The sequence below is a fragment of the Crocodylus siamensis genome, chromosome 14 (genome assembly GCF_052110815.1).
Source record: "Crocodylus siamensis isolate JL-2025a chromosome 14, ASM5211081v1, whole genome shotgun sequence".
Taxonomy (NCBI): domain Eukaryota; kingdom Metazoa; phylum Chordata; order Crocodylia; family Crocodylidae; genus Crocodylus; species Crocodylus siamensis.
In genome coordinates this window covers 12,804,580-12,827,408 of record NC_143408.1, presented here as the reverse complement: position 1 = coordinate 12,827,408, position 22,829 = coordinate 12,804,580, and the positions used below count along the sequence as shown (strand labels likewise).

At 45.8% G+C, this 22,829-nt stretch overlaps 1 protein-coding gene across 9 annotated transcripts in view; it reads right to left on the bottom strand.

Annotated features, from left to right (window-relative positions):
- Nucleotides 1-22,829, bottom strand: part of PKNOX2 (PBX/knotted 1 homeobox 2) — an 827,020-nt gene that overhangs the window by 151,192 nt on the left and 652,999 nt on the right. For all 9 annotated transcript variants that reach the window (XM_090027048.1, XM_090027051.1, XM_090027055.1 and 6 more), the window contains one exon: nt 8,018-8,206. In XM_090027048.1, the coding sequence (XP_089883174.1) occupies nt 8,018-8,206 (189 nt within the window). The remainder of the gene's footprint in view (nt 1-8,017; nt 8,207-22,829) is intronic.

Below are 22,829 nucleotides of genomic sequence, written 5' to 3'. Positions count from 1 at the left end.
AGCCACCAATGCAATGTCACAACTGGTAAAGTGAGCAAAGCTCTGGCTTGCATCCATAGATGAATTCTAGCAAATCCCAGGACACAAACTCCTCCAAGACCATTTCAGGCTGGACATAAGGAAAAACTTCTTTACTGTCCAAGCCCCCAAGGCCTGGAATAAACTGCCTCCATTAGTTGTGTAAGCACCTACTCTGGACTATTTTAAGAAACATTTGGACATCTATCTTGCTAGGATCCTTTGACCCTAGCTGACTTCCTGCCCCTGGGGCAGGGAGCTGGACTTGATGATCTTCTGAGGTCCCTTCCAGCCCTAATGTCTATGCAATCTGTGAAATCTATGAAACATCATGGAGCAGGTCCTCAAGGAATCTGCTTATAAGCACTTGGAGAAGAAGATGATTAGGAAAAGTCAGCATGGATTTGCCAAGGGCAAGTCATGCCTGCCTAACCTGATGGCCTTTTATGATTGAGATGACTGGTTTTGCGAATGTGGGTAGAACAGTGGATGTGGTATACCTTGACTTTAGCAAGGCTTTTGATACAGTCTACCACAACATTTTCTCTGGCAAGCAGGAGAAGTACAGGTTGGATGAATGGACTGTAAGGTGAATAGAAAATTGGCTGGCCCATTGGGCTCAGAGTGTAGCAGTCAATGGCTCAGTGTCTAATTGGCAGCCAGTATCAAGTGGGGTGTCTCAGGGGTTGGTCCTTGGGCTGGTTTTGTCTAATAGAATGCATACTCAGGAAGTTTGCAGATGTCACCAAGCTGGAGGGAGTAGTTGATATGCTGGGAGGGTAGTGCTAGGATTTTGAAGGCATCTCTACATGAGACACTGACTGTACAGTAGCTGAATACTACTGCACAGTAGCATCTCACGGCAAAAGCCGTGCCAAGATGCTACTGTGCAATAGTATTAGGCTACTGCACGGTAGCATCATAAAAATGGCATTCACCTGCACTACTACACAGTAACTCTGCTTACTGAATATTTATTTAATTGTTTATACAAGTACTAAATAAATGCACAGTCACCACTGAGCAGTAGCATCTCATGTAGATGTGCCGAGAGAGACCTACACAAATTTGAGGATTGGACCAAAAGAAATCTCATGATGTTCAAGAAGGAAAAGTGCAAAGTCCTGAACTTAGGACAGAAAAATCCCATGCACCAAGGCTGGGGACTGACTGGCTAGGCAGCAGCTCTGCAGAAAAGGCCCTGGCAGTTACAGTGGACAAGAGGCTGAATATGAACCAACAGTGTGCCCTTGTTGCAAAGAAGGTTAATGGCATATTGGACTACATAGGTAGAAGCACTATTAGCAGATCAAGGGAAGTGATTATCCCCCTCTCTTCAGCACTGGTGAAGCCACATCTGGAGTACTGTGTCCACTTTTGGGCTGCCTACTACAGAAAGGATGTAGACAAATTGGAGAGAGTCCAGTGGAAGGCAACAAAAATGGTTAGGAGACTAGGGCACATAACTTCTGAGGAGTAGCTGAGGAAACTGGGTTTATTTAGTCTGCAGAAGAGAAGACTGGTGGGGGGTTGATAGCACCCTTGAACTACCAGACCATGGAGCTAGATTGTTCTCAGTGGTGACAGATAACAGAACAAGGAGCAACATTCTCAAACTGCAACAAGGAAATTTTATATTAGATATTAAGTGCTGAAGGGGGGGCGGGGCAAGAGTGCCCGAAAGCCCCCCTGGCTTTCCAAGGGTGTCCAGGAATGCCTGATTGCCAAAAAGGTGGCATACACCTGGTGGAAGGGGGGTGCTATCTCCAAAGAGGAGTATACCTCCTTTGCTTGGGCCTGCAGGGGGGCTGTCAGGAAAGCTAAGGCGGACATAGAGCTAGGACTAGCGTCCAAGATCAAGGATAATAAAAAGTCCTTTTTCAAATATATAGGGAGGATGAAGAAGGCACCGGGTAATGTGGGGCCCCTGCAAAATACACTGGGCAAGCTGGTGGTTGTGCCAGAGGAGAAAGCGAACCTCTTTAATCAATTCTTCACCTCCATTTTCTTGTGCAGGGACCCGGACTTCCCCGCTGTGATGCAAGATGGACTCGAAGGGAATGCCTCCAGACCTCGGGTTGGGGAGGACTGGGTTAGAGAGCTTCTGGAGGGGCTGGACGTGTTCAAGTCAGCAGGTCCAGATGCTCTCCACCCCAGGGTGTTGAGGGAGCTAGCTGGGGTTATTGCAGGGCCCTTGGCACGGCTTTATGAGTGCTCATGGTGCTCGGGCCAGGTGCCACATGATTGGAAGATAGCTAACATGGTCCCCACCTTCAAAAAAGGGAAGAGAAAGGACCCAGGCAACTATAGGCCCGTCAGTCTTACCTCAATCCTTGGGAAACTCTTTGAGAAGATCCTCAAGGAGCACATCTGTGATGGGATGATGCTCAAGGGCAACCAGCACGGTCTCATTAGGGACAGGTCATGTCAGACCAACCTGATTGCCTTTTATGATCAGGTCACAAAGGCAATGGATGCAGGTGTCGCCGTGGACATAGTCTTTCTAGACTTCAGCAAGGCCTTTGACACCGTCTCCCACCCCATCCTCATTAAAAAAACTAGGCAACTGTGGCATTGATGCCTACACAGTCAGATGGATAGCAGATTGGCTCAAGGGTCGTACTTAGAGGGTGGTGGTGGACGGGTCATATTTGACCTGGGGGGGAAGTGGGCAATGGAGTCCCCCAGGGCTCGGTCCTTGCGCCTGCGCTGTTCAATTTCTTCATCAGCGATTTGGACGACGGGGTGAAAAGCAACCTGTTTAAATTCGCTGATGATACCAAAATTTGGGGTGAGGTGAGCACGCTAGTAGGGAGGGAAAGATTGCAGCAAGATCTGGATAGGTTACAGGGGTGGGCTAACATAAACAGGATGCGTTTCAATACTGACGAGTGCAGGGTGCTGCACTTGGGCAGTAGAAAATCAGCAGCACACTTAAAGAATGGGAAACTCCCTTCTTGAGAGCATGGAGGCAGAAAGGGATCTTGGAGTCATTATTGACTCCAAGATGAACATGGGCCGACAGTGCAAGGTCACGGTTGGCAGGGCTATCCGCACCTTGTCGTGCATCCACAGGTGCATCTCAAGCAGAGCCAGGGAGGTGATCCTCCCCCTTCTATGCAACGCTGATCAGGCCACAGCTGGAGTACTCCATCCAGTTCTGTGTGCCCCACTTCAGGAGGGATGTGGACAGCATTGAAAGGGTCCAGAAGAGGGCCACCCGCATGATCCGGGGACAACAGGGCAGACCCTACAATGAAAGACTGAGGGACCTAAACCTGTTCAGCCTTCACAAGAGAAGGCTGAGGGGGGACCTGGTGACTGTCTATAAACTCACTAGGGGGGACCAGAAGGGTTTGGGAGAGACACTGTTTCCCCTAGCGCCCCCTGGCATAACAAGGAATAACAGCCACAAGTTGTTGGAGAGTAGGTTTAGATTAGACATCTGCAAGAACTACTTCACAGTTAGGGTGGCTAGGAGCTGGAACCAACTTCCAAGGGAAGTGGTGCTGGCTCCTACCCTGGGGGTCTTTAAGAAGAGGCCTGATGCCTACTTGGCTGGACTCATTTGAGTCCAGGTTTTCTCCCACCCAGGTGGGGGGTCGGACTTGAAGATCTACAAGGTCCCTCCTGGCCTGACTTCTATGATTCTATGATAAGAAAACACTCTCTCACTAGGAGGGTAGTAAAGCACTGGAACAGGGTACCAGAGAGGTTTAAAAGACCTGGCTAGACAAAGCATTGGCTGGGATGATCTAGTTGGGGATGGTCCTGCTTTGATCAGGGGTTCAACTAGATGACCTCCTGAGGTCCCTTCCAACCCTAATTTTCTATAATACTATGATTCCATGAAGTCAGAAGTTTCCTTTTTGTAGTGCTGTCCAACCATTTTTTCAAGTGACTGTGTTAGTGGCTCAGCTTTAAAAGGAATGCCAGAGCCTGAACTAAGTAATGCTTCAGCTATGGAATAGGTGGTTAGTAGGGGTGCGCGAAGAGGGCCCTATTCAATTGGGATTCCGATTTGGACAGTGATCTGATTCAGATTGCTATCCCTGATTTGATTCAGCTGAATCTGAATCTGAAGATTCAGTGCTCATTCAGAGAATCAGCGATTCAGACATAGACACAGCTTTAAATGTTTTTTCTATGTACCTTGAGGTAGCATGCGTGACTCGTGAATCCTACAATGCTGGGGTGGATGGAGTGCTCCACAGGAGTGGGGTGGGGGGGAGTCCACATGCTCAGCAGTAAACTCAGAAGTGGACTGGAACTACTTCCAGTCCACTTCTGGGTCTGCCAGGGAGCCCACTGCCCTCTGCCCCCCGTTGTCTACCAGCTTGGCAATTGGCCACAGGGAGACCCTGGTTGCCCCCCCCGACTGAGGAGGTACCAGTCACTGAGCTGAGGGGGAGCCAGCACACTCCCCAGTGGACCTGGAAGTGGACCAGAAGTGCTTCTGGTCCGCTTCTGGGTCTGCTGCCGAGCCATACGGGAGCCCATGCACCCCAGCATCACAGCATTCATGAGCCCCTGCTCCCTAGAGGTATGTAGAAAAAACATTTAAAGCTGTGTCTACGTCCAAATCTACAAATCTTTCCAGATCTCTCCTAATTGATTTGAAGGATTCCAATTTGATTCAGAGAGATTAAATGGTCCTCCAATTCAATTCAGAGATTCAGCCACCGAATTGGGCTGCATCTCTGCCACATCGAATCAGGGACCGAAGCTTTGCACAGCCCTAGTGGTTAGCATGCTATCCTGGGAAATCTTAGATGCGGGTTCACACCCTTGGGTGAGGCAGAGCTTGGCACCCAGGTCCTCTGGCATCCTAGTTGCATACTCTATCCACTCAAGTACTGGAGACAAAAGATAAGCCAGCTTGCCTCCCTTTCTTCCATTTTGTTGCCACTGTGCATGCACAAATGACTGTATACAAGCACAGCCCATGCTATGAGGAATAGAATTCCTATTTGTGTTTTGACACTTAGACAATCAGAACTGCCATGCAAATGACCAAATCTGAACATGCAGACAACCAACAAGAAAATACAATACCACTCATTATAATCTAGATCAGGGGTTCTTAACTTTTTCAGACTCAGGTATTCCTCCATAACTCTTCTGAATTTAGTGGCACCTTCCAGGAATACAGGCAGAGGGAGCCCCTCCTTTTCCATGCACAAGAGAGACATGCCTCCTGCCTTTCCCTAAATGTCTGAAGACCTGGGGGTGCTCCTTGCCTACAAAAAAGTGCAGGGACAGGGGTAGCCCTCCTGTCTGTGGCAGTGATGTTCTCGTCTGGGTCCTCAGATGGGCCAGAAGCCTCATGGTGCTCCTCTCATCAGGCTAACCTGAAATGGAGTGCCTTGTCCTGCCACAGTCATGGAAACAGAGGCACAGCAGGGAGGTTCCTTCTGGCAGTGCAGTGTTGCCCTTAAAAGGATCCCATGTCACCCTAGCTGAGAATTTTTATCTAGATTAATCCCTCTTGTTACTGTTTATAAATCAGAAAAATGAATAAATATGTAAATAAATGTCTCATTGCTACTATCAGAAATAAATAAGTCCAGAATGCATATTTCCCAATATCTTGTATGGTGAGGACTAATGTTTAATTTCCCAGCAATTCTGTTAACTTCCTTTATTGTTCTCTTTCCTACCTCTGCAGATCTTTGTTTGTGAAATGTGTATTCATTAGCTATCATTTTCACAATAAAGAATGACACTTGAAAATAATAAGAACTTGTGAGAGGCAAGGATTGCTTTTATTGAACCAACTGTATGGTTGGGATAGACTGGAGAGTGTCCTGAGTGCTGGGAGCAACTGTGGCTTCAGGATCACCTTGAGTACTGGCAGAGGTCAGGGCCTCAGGTATGCCTAGAGTCCAGAGAGCCCTACCACTCTGGTTGCTATTAATGTCCTTGCTCTAGGCATTTGCGGGTAACAGAAGCCAGGGAGCAGGAACACATGGGCAGGGGAGCAGGCAGGCTATTAGTCATCCTATCCACTCTCATGGAAAAGAGTGGACAGAGCAAGAGCACTGTGGACTTCTAGAGGACACATGGACCCCCTCTCTGCGTGCTGATGTAATAGGAAATGAAGTACTTCTAAACAGTACCTCTTTTTAGGAAGTTCTATTTTGGAGTACTTTGGCCACTTTTGGGATCCTTCTGAGAGCATGTACATATGTATGGCTGGCCCTTTGAAGTATTTCAAAGGCGTTTCAAATGTTATGTCTGTCTATAATCTCTGTTGAGATCCTTAATTTCCTTCTCATGTTACCTCTTTTTCACCAGTTTTACTAAAGTTTAATTTTGATTTTTCTGTTTGCCTTGAACAATCCTGTGAACTTTGCCATTGGACCAAAAGACGGTTTACTTCATGCTTTTTTGCCTCCCATTTTGTTTCATGTTCTTTTAAATGTTCTGTACACTCAGCTGTTCAGTCAGCATCTGAACAAAAGTTTCAATAAATCAATCCCATAAAATAGCTTAGGATGCAGTGAGAAATTAAGTTAGCAATGTTCAGGCAGGATGGAATACTATAGAAGTAATGCACTCAACCACATCACAGAAGCTGCCTGTGCTGCGTCTAAAAACAAAAGGCAGAAGGCAACACTAGTGAGACCTGGGAAGAAAAGTCCCTTGCGTTACTGCTCTGTCAGTCCAGTGGATCAATGATAGCTAATCTAAAGGGCCAAATCTGGCCTTGGTACAAGGAAAAGTTTTTTTTAAAAAGTTAATTACAAAATAAAAAATTAGGCCTGAGGCTGGTGAAATTTTTGTACAAGTTTTTGTAACTATAAATCTTGTCCTTTTTGCTATGATGTTCCAAAATCAATAGTTTTCACGTTTGTGAACTTTCTGCAATATTCCATGAAAAATATTTCAAATCGTCAATATAAGATTTGGAAAAGTGAGAATCAGAATTTCCCACGGTTCTAATAATGCTTTACAAGCTCTTCAGCTACCTCTCTATATTTAATTGCCAGCATTTCTGGGAAGAGAGGTGGTCTACTTAATGAAGACAAGATAGTGCATCCTTCCATACAGGTTCATTAACCTAGTGAAGTAGGTTTTAAACTAGGCTCAATGGGGGCCCAGAGGTAAGTAAAATGTTGGATGCCAGGAGTAAAAAACAAGTAACAGAAGGCAATATGGGAAGTCTTACAAATATTCTTAGAGTAAATCAGGCAAATTGGAGTTATCAAATTGTTTATATATTAATGTGAGGAGCTTAAGGAATGAATAGGAAGAACTGGAAGGCCTAGGATACTCATTGAAGTCTGAAGTAGCTGAGATAACAGACCTGATGAGATAGTTTGCATGGCTGGAATATTATCATCAATGGGTATAACTTGTTCAGAAAGACAGATAGATGAAAAAGGAGGTGTTGCTCTATACATAAAAAGACATTTGTTTCAAGGTGCCATACAAAATGGAAAGTAGGCCTGTTCAAAGCCTGGGTTAAGGTGAGAGAGAACAGCACGAGTGATGTCACAGTAGGTATCTCCTATAGACTACCAAACCACAGAGGGGAGGTGAACAAATCTTTTTTTCAACAACTAATGGACCTGTCCAAATCACAAGGACCTACTGCTCATGCAGGAATGTAATTACCAAAACATGTCCTGGGAAGGTAACATGATCGTTCAGCAAGTTCTTGGAGTATGTCAGGGATTACTTTTTGGTACAGGTGGTGGAGAAGCCAATTAGTGGGGGAAGCACTTCTAGAATTTGGCCATAAGTTCTGAGGTAGAAAATGAATGATTTTGTTTTTATTTAGAGAGGTTTTTTTTAAGATTCCCATAGTACCTTACTTCTCTGGTCAGACAGAAAACCTCAGTCTCATAAAAGCCAGCTAGGATAACTGTAGTCTTCTGGTTACTGGATTAAAATAAGAAGGAACTTTAGCAAATGGAACATAATTGTTTGTAGAACAACAATCTCCAAACCAGGTTTCAGGGATGCATGTGTGGTAGGTGTCTTTAGCCATTACCTGTTGGTGTAGGTTTATGGAGGACTGGTTTGGGGAGTAGGGACCTCCAAGGTCATTCCTGAGTAAGTTGTCGCTGTGCATCTTAGTTTTGAGGCAGGTGATATAACGGTTACAAAAGTCCTTGCACAATTCATTCACCTTCTCCAGCTCCAGCAGATGGATTCTCAGAACCTGAATTGCTTTCACCATCTGATAGAAATAAACAAAGAGAAGAAATCAATCCGAGTCTATCAGCTTCCTATTAGTAACTCCAAATACTCATGTACAGAAAAAATAGCTATGAACGTGGAAATAGAATCTGCAGAAATGCCAAAAATGGCATAAATAACTCTCATTCAGGTGCAAAATTTGAAATAGGATTTAGTATCCTTGTACAATTTCTGGTCTTGTAGCCAAACAGGGTAGAATTCAATTATTTTCTGGTCAGCTACGTGTCCAGATTTGGTAATCCATTTGACTGTCTCAGTGCCAAAAATGTCACTTGCACACCAGTTGGAAATCTATTCCTGGTCATGTATCCCTTCACTCAGATACACACCCAGGAACAGAATTCCAACCATCATGTAAGGGACATTTTTAGCACTTAGACAACCACAAATGCCACATACATGATCTGGACACTTAGATGACAGAAACAATAACAGGCCATCTCTAACCCAGTCTCAGCCAATATTTGAGGACTATGGTATTAGTACAGGAATGCAGTGTTCTTAGATTGTGGAGTTTTGTCATTACTGATCAAAGAAAATAAATATAAAAAATAATCTCCTTCCCCAAGAAGTGCTTTGCCACTGCTTAAAGGTTATTTTGCTAGTCAATAAGTGTATCTACATATGAAATAATTTGACTTTATAAAGTCCCGGGCACCATGTTTACATGTGTGCCCTGGACCACAGCACATTAAGCTGGGTTGGAGCAGCCCCAGCAGGCAGGAGATCCAGGGGGTCAGCCTGCCAGCCTGAGGCTGCTTCAACCTGGCTCAAAATGCTGTGAAGGGACTGGCTTGGGCACGAGGGTGCTCCAGTGCAAGGCTAGCTAATAGACAGCCCCTGTACTAAAACACCGTGATGCCCCAGGCAGCCCCATCAGCATCCAGAAATGTATTGTGGCACACTAAATAACACTGCAGCAGGATAGTACTTGTGTTTACAAGTACTAAACTACAGTGGTATTTATTACTTTACTGTGGCCTCATAGGGCAGCATATATAGATGCTGAGACTTTACTGTGGAGCTAATTAGTCAACTCCCAAGTAAATGTCTTGTGTGGATTCACCCAGTATTATAAGACATATAAATTAGCAAGAGTTACCATCCCGATTAAAAAAAAAATGTCCAAACAAATTTCAGACATTAAGCATTGGGTGTAAAAATGCATTTGATTGTTCTGATCAAGGACATTTTTTCTATTAACAAGATTATGGATTAGCAACACAGTTGTATGCCTATTCTAGAGCAAAACCCAGGCCTCATTAAAATGTACACCATAAATATTTAAGAAATTACACATTAAAACTGCCCTCTTATGGAACTAGAACCTTAAGTTTCACAGCTCAGTTTGAAATCTCATATAATAGATAAAGTTTCAAATATTCACTACAGGGCAATAAATTAAGTTTTATATAATAAAAGTCTTTACATTTCAAAGGGTTTTTTAATGTATAAATCATACTGCTTATCTTTACAAACAGTTTGCCACAACTGTTCATGGGTAGAATTGACTATGCATATTTAAATGGATTGGCAATCAATTCCACCGAACCCTTCCAGGGGCAGCAGTGGAAAACAAGAAACACTGGGGAGGCCTGTTTTGCCCTTTACTAGTTTGTGTACTCAGGTTATATAAGAGGTACTGAAAATGGGTAGGAGAAAAACGGAGGTCTCAAGGTACAGAAATATCTCTCCTTCATAAATTACCATTAAGGCTTTTTCAAGTGAGTCACAAAGCCAGGAGGGAGACAAAATGAAGGACAAAGAAGTATGGGTAGCCAGGGCAAGGAGGGAATAAACTCCCTTTGCTTTCCATCTACTCAAGCAAGTGTTTGGATTAAAGAGTTGAAATCCCATGGGATATATTGGTTTTTCAGCTCTTGCTGCAACACATATGTGTTTGCTTTGATATGCTTGTGAATGTATGCACCCCAATACTCTGTTTTCTACTTCTTTTCTGTTAAATAAATGGGAACAATGCACAAGATTAAACAAGATTTTAAAAATGACTGGCATATGCCCTAGGAAATTAAGTTCTCCACAACTATTTGGAAAATGTGCACAAAGAAAGATGTAGCTCCAGAAAGGTACTCTTGGGGACAGGGTTCCCTCAGACCAGGGGCTGCATCCAACAATCACATTTATGAAAGTCAATATTCAAGGGCAAAGGCAAGAAGATTTCACACACACACACACACACACACACACACACACACACACACACACACTAAATCTCTCAATTATCTCAGCTCATTTGCTTAGGGTCTTTTATTTTATGTTCCTGCTTCATTGCACAGTATATCTGTCTGGATAAAGAGTTACAGTCCAATGGAATACGTGCGTGGGGTTGTAAAAAATACAGATGCTGAATTAATTGACTGTGTGGCACTCAGCAGCTGATTGAGTTGATAATGGCAAGATCTGACCTTTTTCTAATTTCTAATTATGTGCATCTTGGCTGTGAGGAATACATGATTCTTATTCTAATGATGGCTAATGTCACTGCCCTTTTCATCTCCTCTTTGTCATCAGCAATGGTAGATAATTTACATGGAATTAGTAGCATTAAATAATCTCAGCGAAAACATAAACAAACTTCAGCAGAGGATTTGTTTGTCATCACTTGTCCAGACATAATGATGGCCTTGCAGATCTCACAGAGTGAAGAGGAAAGTCCTAGACAGCACTGGGGAAGGTAGAAGTATTACACCCCAAACAAAACCCACTCTATCTGCTAAGGAATCTTCACACCATTATAAATAAGTGAATAGAAAACTTTGTTTCTCTTGATCAGCTTCAGACGTATTACAGCTGCTTCCTTCATATTCCTGGTGTAGTGTTGGATGTGAATCTTGTTCGTAACACTAGTAGAAGGAAGGAAGAAGTTTTCTTGTGTGGGTAAACACTGACACATCAGACTCCTGAGTCTGACGTAGTACATGGAACCAGCCCACACTGATATTTAACAAAAGCTAAGGAAAAGCCCTTGCAGCAGCAACAGCAACATTTCCTCCTTGTAATGCTAATACAAAGATATTACCTCCAAATACTACCTGCTACTCACTTCATCCTCATTCAGAATCCATCTGCTCCATGGACTTCAAAATTCTGCTCAAAACTGATTTTGGCTTGTTTTCCCATTCAACAGTGTAATCCTGCAGCTCTTACTTACAGAAGTAAGTCTTTAGGAATGTAAGACAGCACTGGAAGACCCTCCAGAATCATACTGCATAGCCCCTTGCAACCATATCATATAAGTGCTTTTATGGATCTATCAAGCTTTATCTTAAAACCAACCCCAGTACACCTTATACTGGTCAAATGGAATTTGTCAGACTGAGGCCTCAAAATAATGAAAGAATCTCATTATATTTTAAGTGGCTTGTGCTAACTACCAACTTTACTCTTCCTCTGAGTTCCCATTGGGTCTGACAAACTTCAGTTCAGAATAATTGTCATTTTAGCACCTCCATTTACATAACTTTAAAGCTATTATATTCGAAACATTTTCCACTGGGCACATAAATTTTAACTAATAAGGGTATTAGGCCACCCATATGTTTCATTACCGAGGGCCAGATTTCTCAGCTCTTACAGGGATAAAAAGGCTACAGGACTGGGCCTTCAGTGGAGATAAGCCCTGAAAATCATAAAATAATAAGTGCCTTTTGAGGGGGGAGGGAGGGAGTGCTGCTTGTTAAAACCTTTGTGTAGTGGAACTTGTGAAGAGTTTCTTACTTAAAGTTTGATCTCAATTTGTTTAGCAAATAGGACCTTTCAGAGTCAGATCTGCTGACTACAATGATCACAGAAGAACTTTCTGCTTGTTACTGCTTTTCTCCAGATTGGTCATCAATGTTCTTTCACACATCAGTCCAAGTGAAAGAATAACTATTGATGGCAGTTATGTTAAAGGAGGAGAGAAATCAGCTCATATTTTGAAACATTTAGGCTGAAGGGAGGAGAACTGGAGCTGCTGGATTTAGGGGCTTGAGCTGGGTAGCAAAGGCTCAATGGGTGGGGACACATGGGGCACATCTATACATTCAATAAAGTGCTTTAGGTGCATTAAATTTAGTACCTCCATTGTGAGGTACCAGAAGAATGTGCATTAGCCTATTTTTATGCACATTAGCTAAAGAGCATGATTCTTCTGTGACGCTTTAATGTGCATTAAAATAGGTTAATGCACATTAAAGCATATGTATAGACGTGCCCATGGTGCTTCTGCAATAAGAGGTGCTACTATGGTGGGAACCAATCCTCCTGTCTTCTCTATATATGCTTCTCTCTTCTCATCTATGCAGCACTCATCTTACAGACTTGGGTAGATTTAAGAGTCAGTGGCCATATCTACACATGTGTTTTACTGCAGAGTAGACTAATTGGCTACAGAGTAAAGCTTCACCATCTACACATGCAATGATATTAGGCTTCAGTAGATTAATTAACATCACCATAAGAAGTACTATCTTATGGCAGAGTAATTAACTGTGATTAAATGTACATGTAGATGCTCACCGTGGGTGTATTAGCCCAGCCAATAGGGGGTTAGATTCCTGCCTGCTGCCTAGCCATACAGCTCTGCACTTTCAACATCCTCATGCCCTAGCCAGCCCCTCCATCACCCAATGCTGTCACCTGGAGTTCTGGACAGAAGAAAGCAGGAGCAGCCCTGGTGTAAACTGCTTTGCCCTGCATCAAATTGCTCCCGTCCTATGTGCATGTGTAGACACTACACCTGGGAGTAGTTTACTCAGGCTCAAACTGCTTCAGAGTTTATTGCTTTGAATTAATTGTGTATGTAGATGAATTCAGTATATAGAACCCTAGTATTAGAAAGGTTCTCAAAACTCACTGTAGAACGCATTATTCTTATACTATACCAGTATTTATATTCCTATTGCAGGAAACAAAGTTATTCTCCATATGGAGCTCCTGGCCACATTAGGCATGAACAAAGAACAGCTACTTACTATACAGCTACTTACAGCTATACAGCTACTTACTGCTATACAGCTACTTACTATACAGCTACTTACTATAGCTACAAGAAGGTAGGATCCTCACAGAAACTTCAGTTCAGAATAATTGTCATTTTAGCACCTCCATTTACACAACTTTAAAGCTATCATATTCTAAACATTTTCCACTGGGCACATAATAAAGGCCCCCCATATGTTTCATTACCGAGGGCCAGATTTCTCAGCTCTTACAGGGATAAAAGGCTACAGAACTGATATCACAGAACGGATATGGGATTATACTAGGCAAGGACAGATCCACGATTTGGCAAAGTGGGGTGTGGGAACAGGTACACACAGTGCAGAGACAGCTGCACCTCATTCCTAATCTCTTCCTCTTCCCCTTACACCAACCAGTATGGGAAGACCATGACACTGGAACCTCTGGGGGCTTTCTAAAAGTCCCCAGTGCAGATAAGAATACCTTCCTTCCCCTTCTTGCTCACAGGTATATTCCCTTGCCCCCATCTCCTGCCTGCTACTACTTTTGGCCCCCCCCACTCCTACCCCAGGGAAGCTTCAATGCCCCTCCTGCCCACTCCAGCTGGGACATCACAGCAAGCCCTGGCATTACATCTCACTGTCCTATGCCCTCCACTCTGGACCCACCCTGATACTAGACCACTGTTTCTTAATCTTCTTTAACTTGAGGCACCCCTTATCAGACTTAAGACAGAAAATGCCTGCTTTTTCTCTTATCTTTTGACTATGGGAAAATAATAGAGCAATGTTTTCCCTTGCAAAGAACACAGGGGACGTATTTACATGTAAAATTTGTGCAACACAATGAACTCTGGCACAGTTCACACCAGAATTAATTGCTCCTGGGTGCTGTGTTTACACATGCCCCTGGGATTATAGCATATTGAGCTGGGACAGCACAGCCCCAGCAGGCAGCAGGCCCAGGGGTTAGCCTGCCAGCCCAGACAGCTCAACATGCTACAGAGGGCCTGGACGGGTCATGAGGGTGCTCCAGTGTAAGGCTAGCTGGTAGGCAGCCCACAGATTGTAGCACCCTTGTGCCTCAGCCAGCTCCAGTCTGCATCTACATATGTGTTTCAATGAAGTAAATAACTCTGCCATAGGATAGAACTTGTGTTGGGCAATACTATCCTATGGTGGAATTAATTAGTTTACCCTGGCCTAATAGCACCATATGTGTAGATGGTGACACTCTACTATGGAGCTAATAAGTCAGCTCCATAGTACATGCACCCAGAAAGATCAGAACTTTTATTACATTATAAATTCCTATTTGAAATGTCTGGATTTATCTTGTGAATTGTATTTGAACACCTGGAAGTGCTAATACTGTGTGATACCCTGTGGCAACCTTGAAAGGATCTCAAGGCACTCCAGGGTACTGTGGCACCCTGATTGAGAATTGCTCTAGAAGACAAGTACAAGAGGAAAAGTTGTAATGAAGAAGAAATGCTAGGTACTGGACAAAAGAATTCCAGGGAGAAAAGCTCACTGCAGGGAACAAATGACAAAGCAAGCTCAGGTTTTGATAAAGGAAAGCTGATTGTGTTTTCACCAAAAAAAGATAAAATCAAAAAATTTTTTTTTGAAGTTTAGGATTTTTCAGGCAAAACCTGAAAATTTTCACCAAAATGAAATTAGTGAAAATCCCATTTGCAAAAATGTTCCAGTGTAAAACAGTGGCCATCTCTATGGTATGTTTTGTGGAGTTAATAAAATCCTAGAACTAAAGTAAATCCACTTCTAAAGTAAATCAGGTCAGTTCCACTGTGTTCAATAGTTCTCGGTGGTTTATAAAATTACATTCCCAGGTGCTTACATCTGATTACTCTCTTGTTTTATGAGTTATTGTGTCCTGTTATTATAAGGTGCTCTCACCATTTGTTGGGAAGGCTGGCATATAAATCAAATAAATAAATAAATACAGGGATGCCCCATTTCATCCTTCATTCATGATCATAGGTGACGTGTGCCTCCTGAGGCTGGGGGGCATAGGCATCGGTGATGAGGGTGGGCCAGGAGGGGACCTTCCACAGGAGGCTGCAGTGGTGTCGGTGGTGGGGGGAGCTCCCTGCAGCTGGATGCCAAGCCCGGAAGTGCTGACAGCATGCCCAGAAGTTCCAGCTGCACTTCTCGGGGTGGGCACCAGCACTCTGCCTACCCCCCCTGCCCATCACCTAAGCCAAAAGCGCTCACTCTCAGGGCAGGCACCAGCACTTTCAGGGGGTGCACGTGCACCCCTGTGCACACCCTACATGTCACCTATATTCATGATGCCAGATGTTAGGTTCCAGATACAATTTTACCATTCCTGTATTCTACCTGTGCACACCCTACGTGTCACCTATATTCATGATGCCAGATGTTAGGTTCCAGATACAATTTTACCGTTCCTGTATTCTACCTGTGGAGGATGCTCCCAGGCTTAGCAATTTATCAAAGGAGTCAAGATGAATAAGATTTATACAGACTATAATAGATATCAAAGAAGGTTCCTACACAGAATTCTAAAATACAGCTTCTTGTCAGTTAAAAGATCACTCAACTGGTGACACAACGCCAAGAAACAATGATGCCTTCATTTGAATGTGTACGAGACCTGCCTATAACAAATCCCTTAAACTATTTCTACTCTGTAACTGAAGGTAAATTGCAAGATGGGTAGGCATGCCGTAATGTAGCCAGCACAGGTAACAATGCTAGTGAAGATGAGGTGGAACACATTTTAGCTCAGACTAACAAAAGGTTTTGCATTGGCTTGTTTGCTTTACTGAAAACTCATAGCAGCTGCAATTTTTCATGAGAAAAGTTTTGCTGTTGAGTAATTATTAATTATCCTTCTAAATTATTACAATTTGTTTTATTTTTCACCAAAATATAGCTTTAAAATGTCAATTCTCTATTAAAAATCATAAAAATTATTAGCAAATTATTGTTTACCAAATATTTAAGTAAACATGTACGTGCTTTGCTAAGAATATTTGAGGAAAACTTAATTAAAAATGGAAGGAATTAAAATTGTGATTAAAATGAAATTTATAACAATATATTGATTTTTTTTTATTATTAAAACAGTGGTTGAATTTTCAACCACTGTATTTTGCTAGTTAAATTCTCCTTTATTCCCTCCAAAAGAATACTAAAATATTGCAATTGACTTATACACAAGGTTGGTCTATAATCATATCATCAATAGTCTTGATGTTTGTACTTGCAATATGTTTGTTAATACATAAGTATACCAACTGAATTTTTTTTCAGTGCAGTTTTTATTTTAATATTTTAGTACATTTAGCTCTTTGGTTATTTAATTCTCTTTTTGGTTATGTAAAATGTTCAGGATCTTTACTATCTATACTTACTGACTTGTGTTCAAGTGAAAACTCAACTTTTTCTGAAATTGAATATAAATATATGGGGTCAACTTATAGCAGGGCCAACTTATAATTAGTATAATACAATAACTCTATTATGGCTCAAAATCTGTCTGTTCATGTACGACTCACCTGGTCCCATGGAGTCTTGCATCTCAGTTTCTCTTTCTCTCTCTCTCCAACATTCCTTCTTACATATTTCATTTTCAATTTAAATATAATATGGTCAAAATCAACTCATGATTTTTTCCTCCAATTTCGCTATACATCTCCATTCTCTGCAGGACATAACATTATTCTCCCAGTACTCATGCTCATAACCAGGGGCATCTTTGATTCCTCCTTTTTTCTATGTTACATACATTCAGTACATTGCTCAAATTTGTTAGTTTCTTTGTGCATGTCTCAGATCTGAGATCAGCCCACACAGCTCTCACCCCACCCACATTATCTTCCAACCTGATTATTTCACCTTCTCTTTCCTAGTCTCCATGGGGAGCATCCAGACAAACAGGAACATGCATTTTGCAGAGCCTCAAAGGCTTTTGAGGCTCTGCAAAATGCACACTGTGCATGTGAAAATGTTTTCTGTGCTGCATATTTACAGTACGGAGTAAAAATGAGACTCTGGAGAATCCTGGTATCTAAATAAAACAGAACAAAAAGAAGCGACAGCGCGTGCTCTAGGAGCATGCGCTGCAGCAACTAAAGGCTGGGTCCTCCAAGGAGATGCTCTGGCAGCTGGCCAGAGCATCTCTATGACTGCTGCATTCCCCTGCTGCTCCAGCACACCACCTCAGCATGCTAAAGGAAATAAAAGTATAGGAGGGCTTGCAGCAGCTGCCTCCAGAATGTACCTGGCACCCAGGGTCTGTCCTGGGCCCAGGCAGAGCAGCAGGACCAGCCAGTCTGCTTTGCAGCAATGCATGGGAGCCAACCATGCCTGTCCCCAGAGGCTGAGTCACCCGGGCCTGAGATGCAGGCCAGCAGCAGTGGCAGGAGGACCCAAAGTCTGCATCAGGGACCATCATGGGTGATCCTGGGGAAGCAAGTGGGGGGACCCAGCCAGAGGAGCCTGCTCAGGACTGGTGCCAGTTGGAGGCTGGAAGAGGTGGCTGAGCCCCTGGCCATTTGGGGTCAAGAGGATATACAGCGGTGGTTCACTGTGGGCTACCACAACAAGCATGTGTTCCAGGCAATAGCTGCCCAGAAGGTGAAGGCACTGGAAGGTGTGGCAGCAGTGCCAGAAAAAGCCCAAATTACTGTGGCAGCAGTTTAATGCTGTCTGCAATGCCAACTGGTGCTCAGGGGTGAGGCACACTGCCATGCCCCACTACGAGGACCTGGCCCACATCCTGGGACTAACAGGCACCAAGTCCTCCTGCTACTCGTTTGCCACCAGAGCAAAGGCAGGGACCGCCAGCTTGGAGACCTGGCTGAAGTCTCTGGAGGCAAGGCCCTCCTCCAGGCCTGCTGCCCCACCACTGTCCAGCCATATTGGGAGTGACACCAGCAAGTAGTGAACACCACAGGCCAGACCCAGTGCCACCACAATGCCCAAGGGAAGACCAGAGTGAGAGGTCCACCACTTCCTGTGGGAAAGCAGCAGGACGGGGAAGAGCCTGGGTTATTGGCCAGGTCATCAGAAGGCATACGCTGGAAGCCTTAGCACCAGGCCTCACTCCCACCAGAGGACTGGTCTGGCTTCCCCTCCCCCCTGCAGCCCAGGGGCCAGGATCCCTGGTCTCCCAGGTGGGCTGGCCACCTGTCACTGATTCCTGAAGGAACTGGGAGACTTTTCCCACTGTCCCCCCACAACCCCTCCCTTCTCTTCTGGCCTCCTTATTCTCAGGCGTTGCCTGTGCTCCAAGCCCATCCCCACCACCTTCTTCCATAGTTTCATAGTTTCATAGTAGCTAGAGTCGGAAGGGACCTAGGTAGATCATCTAGTCCGACCCCCTGCCTTAGCAGGAAAGAGCACCGGGGTCAGATGACCCCGGCAAGTTGCTCATCTAACTTCCTTTTAAAAATCCCCAGGCTAGGAGCCTGCACCACTTCCCCTGGAAGCTGGTTCCAGGCCCTAGCCGCCCTGACTGTGAAGTAGCGCCTCCTAATATCTAATCTAAACTTACCCTCCGCCAGTTTGTGACCGTTATTCCTGGTCACTCCTGGCAGCGCACGGGGGAACAGGGACTCCCCCAATACCTGCTGATCCCCCCTGACCAGTTTGTAGCAGGCCACAAGGTCCCCCCTTAGCCTTCTCTTGTGGAGGCTAAACAGGTTCAGGTCCCGTAGCCTCTCCTCATAAGGCCTGCCCTGCTGACCCCTGATCATACGAGTGGCCCTCCTCTGAACTCTTTCCATATTGTCCACGTCCCTCTTGAAGTGTGGCGCCCAGAACTGGACGCAGTACTCCAGCTGCGGCCTGACCAGTGCCGCATAGAGGGGGAGGATCACCTCCCTGGACCTGCTCGAGATGCATCTGTGGATGCATGACAGGGTACGGTTGGCCTTCTTGACTGCCTCCCCACACTGCCGGCCCATGTTCATCGTGGAGTCAATGACGACTCCAAGATCCTTTTCCGTCTCCGTGCTGGCAAGAGGGGAGTTCCCCAACCTGTAAGTGTGGTGCCGGTTCTTCCTCCCCATGTGCAACACCTTGCACTTATCAGTGTTAAACCCCATCCTATTCTCATCCGCCCACCATTGCAACCTTTTACGATCAGGTCACCAAATCATTAGACGCTGACCCCCTGACCCCCTCATCTGCTCTGCAGGAGCCCACTTCCCAGCACAACCAGGAAAATCTTCCCATCTTGCCAGCACTCACAGCTGGCCCTGGCCATGAGGGCATGGGGGAGGTGGTGGTATTGCTGGGACCACATGCCCATGAATTCCCAGCTCTGTACCCATTGGGACTACTAGCAGAGGGCCCAGGGTTTGTGGAACACCACATCTATCCTGGGAGGGGGTAATGCTGGGTGCCAAAGGCTGAGATGGCTGTGACGCTTGTCATTGGGAGGCTTCCTCCAGGAGAGGCACCATGGATGCCATGGCTGGGGGGTGACCCTTTTGGCAGCAGGCCACCCAGACACACAATGGGAGGGTATGGAAAGACCCTAGGATGGTCGCAGTCCTTGTCATAGTGCTGGGACAACATGGCTCTAGCTTGGAAGCCTTCTGCCTGGTCCTGCACCCAAGAGTGAGGCTACTTCTTGGTGACCCTTGCTGAGGCCTGTTTTCACCCCATGCCATGTTTCTGTAGCTGAATATGATCCTCCATTTGCTCTTTCTACAGGCAGCCCTTCTGCCAAGGGAGAGGCTGCCACCCTGAGCCCAGGAGCCACCTACCAAGAGTCACAGATTCTGGGAGCCATCTGAATGTGCCACCTGCTCTGGGAGTGGTGCAGCTGGCAGGATGAGGTGCTCTGGATGGAGCAGGCATACTGCCAGAAGGTCCAGGGTTTCCATGCCTGGGTCCTACAGGAGCTCCACTGCTTTTGCTGTGACCAGGCTGTGGTCCTGGAGGATGTGCAGGCCAGGAGCATGGCCCTGCTGCACTTAGCCACCCAAACTGAGGAGGAGCAGCAGTTGGCCCAGGACAGCTTGGAGGAGGTGTACCAACTGCAGTCCTCCATGAATGTGGTCATCGTGCACAAGCACAGGATTATGGAGCAGCACGTGGCCACCATCCCCAGCCTACCAGCTTCTGCTGCTGCACCCTAGTCTGTGCCAGCTCCACAACAGCCACCTGCCCCCCCGGCCAGCTCATACCCCCAGCACCAGGGACTGGGCCCAGCTGGGTGCAGGTTGGTTGGATAATGGCACATCTGCAACCCCAGAAGGTCCCAACAGGCCTGCCATGGCCATCAAGGGGCATGGGTCTTGGCTCCCCCCCTTCCTGGTCCTTGGCCAGCCTATGGTGGCTGCACCTAAGAAGCAGCTGACTTCCTCCCCAGAGCAACCAGGGTGTTCAGACCCAAGCCCAATACACAGGTCTGGACCATGGGGCCACCTACCCCTAAGTCCATCCTTCTTGTGCCTCCTGCCCCTGAGTTTTCCCCACCCCTCAGGACCCTCTCTCATTCCCCTGTGAAATTTGTACATAGTTTTTGTTGCTTTCTGGGTCAGGATGAGATTACGCATGGTGGGGGTGGGGGTGAATGGTACTGGGGTGGTGGAAGGTATCACAAGGGGTACTGTGGGCATGATGCATTGCTGATGCTGTGGAAGTTTTGGGAAGAGACAGGGGGAATAAAATTGCTTTTGTTCCCAATACAGCCACACTGCCTGTGCTCTTGCAGAGCTAGCGGTGGGTGAGGATGGAAGCCACTGGGCAGGTGGCCTGGCACCAGTGGTGCCTACTCAGATGGGGGTGAGGGTGAGCCTGCAGGTGGGGTGTGATGGCGTCATGTACCATGGTTCCTGTGTGCCACAGCTGAAGGGGGTGGTCCTCCCCTGTGACACTGTTCCTGGCTGGCCGGATCTGCTGCAGCTGCCGCTGAATGCATCATGATACATGGCAAGCCTCCTCCACCCACTAGGACACAAAGATCTCTCCCCTGGTCTCAAACACATTATGCAGGACACATTGCAATGATGATGTGGGGTATGTGCTGCAATGTTGCCTCCAGGCAGGTGGCGAGATTCCACCAGTGCTTCTTCAGCTGGCCATGCCTGCTCAATGATGCATCAGCAGTGGGTGAGGGCCTTATTGTAGTACTACTGCCAAGCATCCAGGGACCTGGGAAAGGGTGCATCAGCCAGGGGAGGAGTGGGCATGCAGCATCTGCTGCGATCACTGTCACTGGCAATGTCCCCTATGATCAGGTGCTAGATTATTTAGGTGAAGGTCCACGCCTCCATCAGGCCTGGGAGTGGGGAGTGATACAGAATGTGGGTGTCATGGGCCCCCAGGACCTGGAATAAATGGGGGTGAAGCAGTCTCAATGGTTTATGGCCACTTCAAGCACCACCGGGTGGGCACTGTGGTGGTTGATGTACTGCCACCCTCCCCCAGGGGGGCAGAGGATGGGATGTGGGTCCCATTCAGTGCCCCAACACAGTTGGGGAACCCAAGGGCCCCAAACTCCACCACCCTTGGGTTAGCCAGTCAGATGACCTAGTTGGTCAGGATGTCCTGGGTGGCCTCACAGACGCCCAGGATGGCCTGGCCAGCAGTGGCCTTCTCCCCACTGCAAAAGAGTGGGCCATGTACCTGAGGCTGGCAGGTGTAGCCATCCTCAGGATGCCTATGGCTACATGCTTCATGGCCTCATGGGGTGAGGGCTGGGCACATCACAGTGTCCTCATGCTCAATATTCAGAGCCAGCTGGGCCACCAGGTGCATAAATGTTCCCTTCTCCTCCAAAGAGATTGATCGCACTTTTGAAAGAGCCACCCAGATACCACGTGAAGATTTACTGCAGTATAAAAAGAAAATCTCCACAAATCGCACACCATTAGTTACAACATACCACCCTTCCCTGAAACCTACATGGAAAATCCTCAAACAATTGCAACCCATACTAGAAGAAGACCCAATTCTTAAAGAGATATTTCCAGAACCATCCATCTTAGCCTTCAAACAAGCACCGAATCTCACTAACTTCATCACCAGAAGCGAACTCCCTCTGATCCAAACCACTTCAACAAATAGATCCAGACCTTACCAGGACAAGAAATGCAAAACCTGCCAACATATCTCCATCACCCCCACTATAACTATACTCCACAACAGAACCATCAGCAGTCCTGGATCTTACAGCTGCACCTCCAGATATGTTACGTATCTCATCCTCCAGTGCACTAAACGTCTTGAGGGAGAATATGTAGGAGACACCAACACCAGAATGAATGCACACCAAAAATCTATCAAAGACAACTACCTGCAGGTGCACACTTCTCACAGGACAATAACTTCCTCTCTGATCTCTCAGTTCTAATCCTCAAAGGGAACCTTACTAACACCTTCTGTAGATGAGCCTACGAACTTCACTTTGTACATCTACAGGATAAAAATCATGGACAAAATATAGACATTAGTTTTATGACACATTACAACCTGCCTGACATCTGATTCACCAGGTGCCTGCCTGACAGCCTCTTTTCTACCTTGTACTCTATCACTGCACTGTCTCCCTTCAGCCTTTTTTCCCCCTGCTCTCTTCCCCCTCCTCTGCTTCACCTCTCTGCTCCACCTTTTGTCTTCCTAACCCCACCT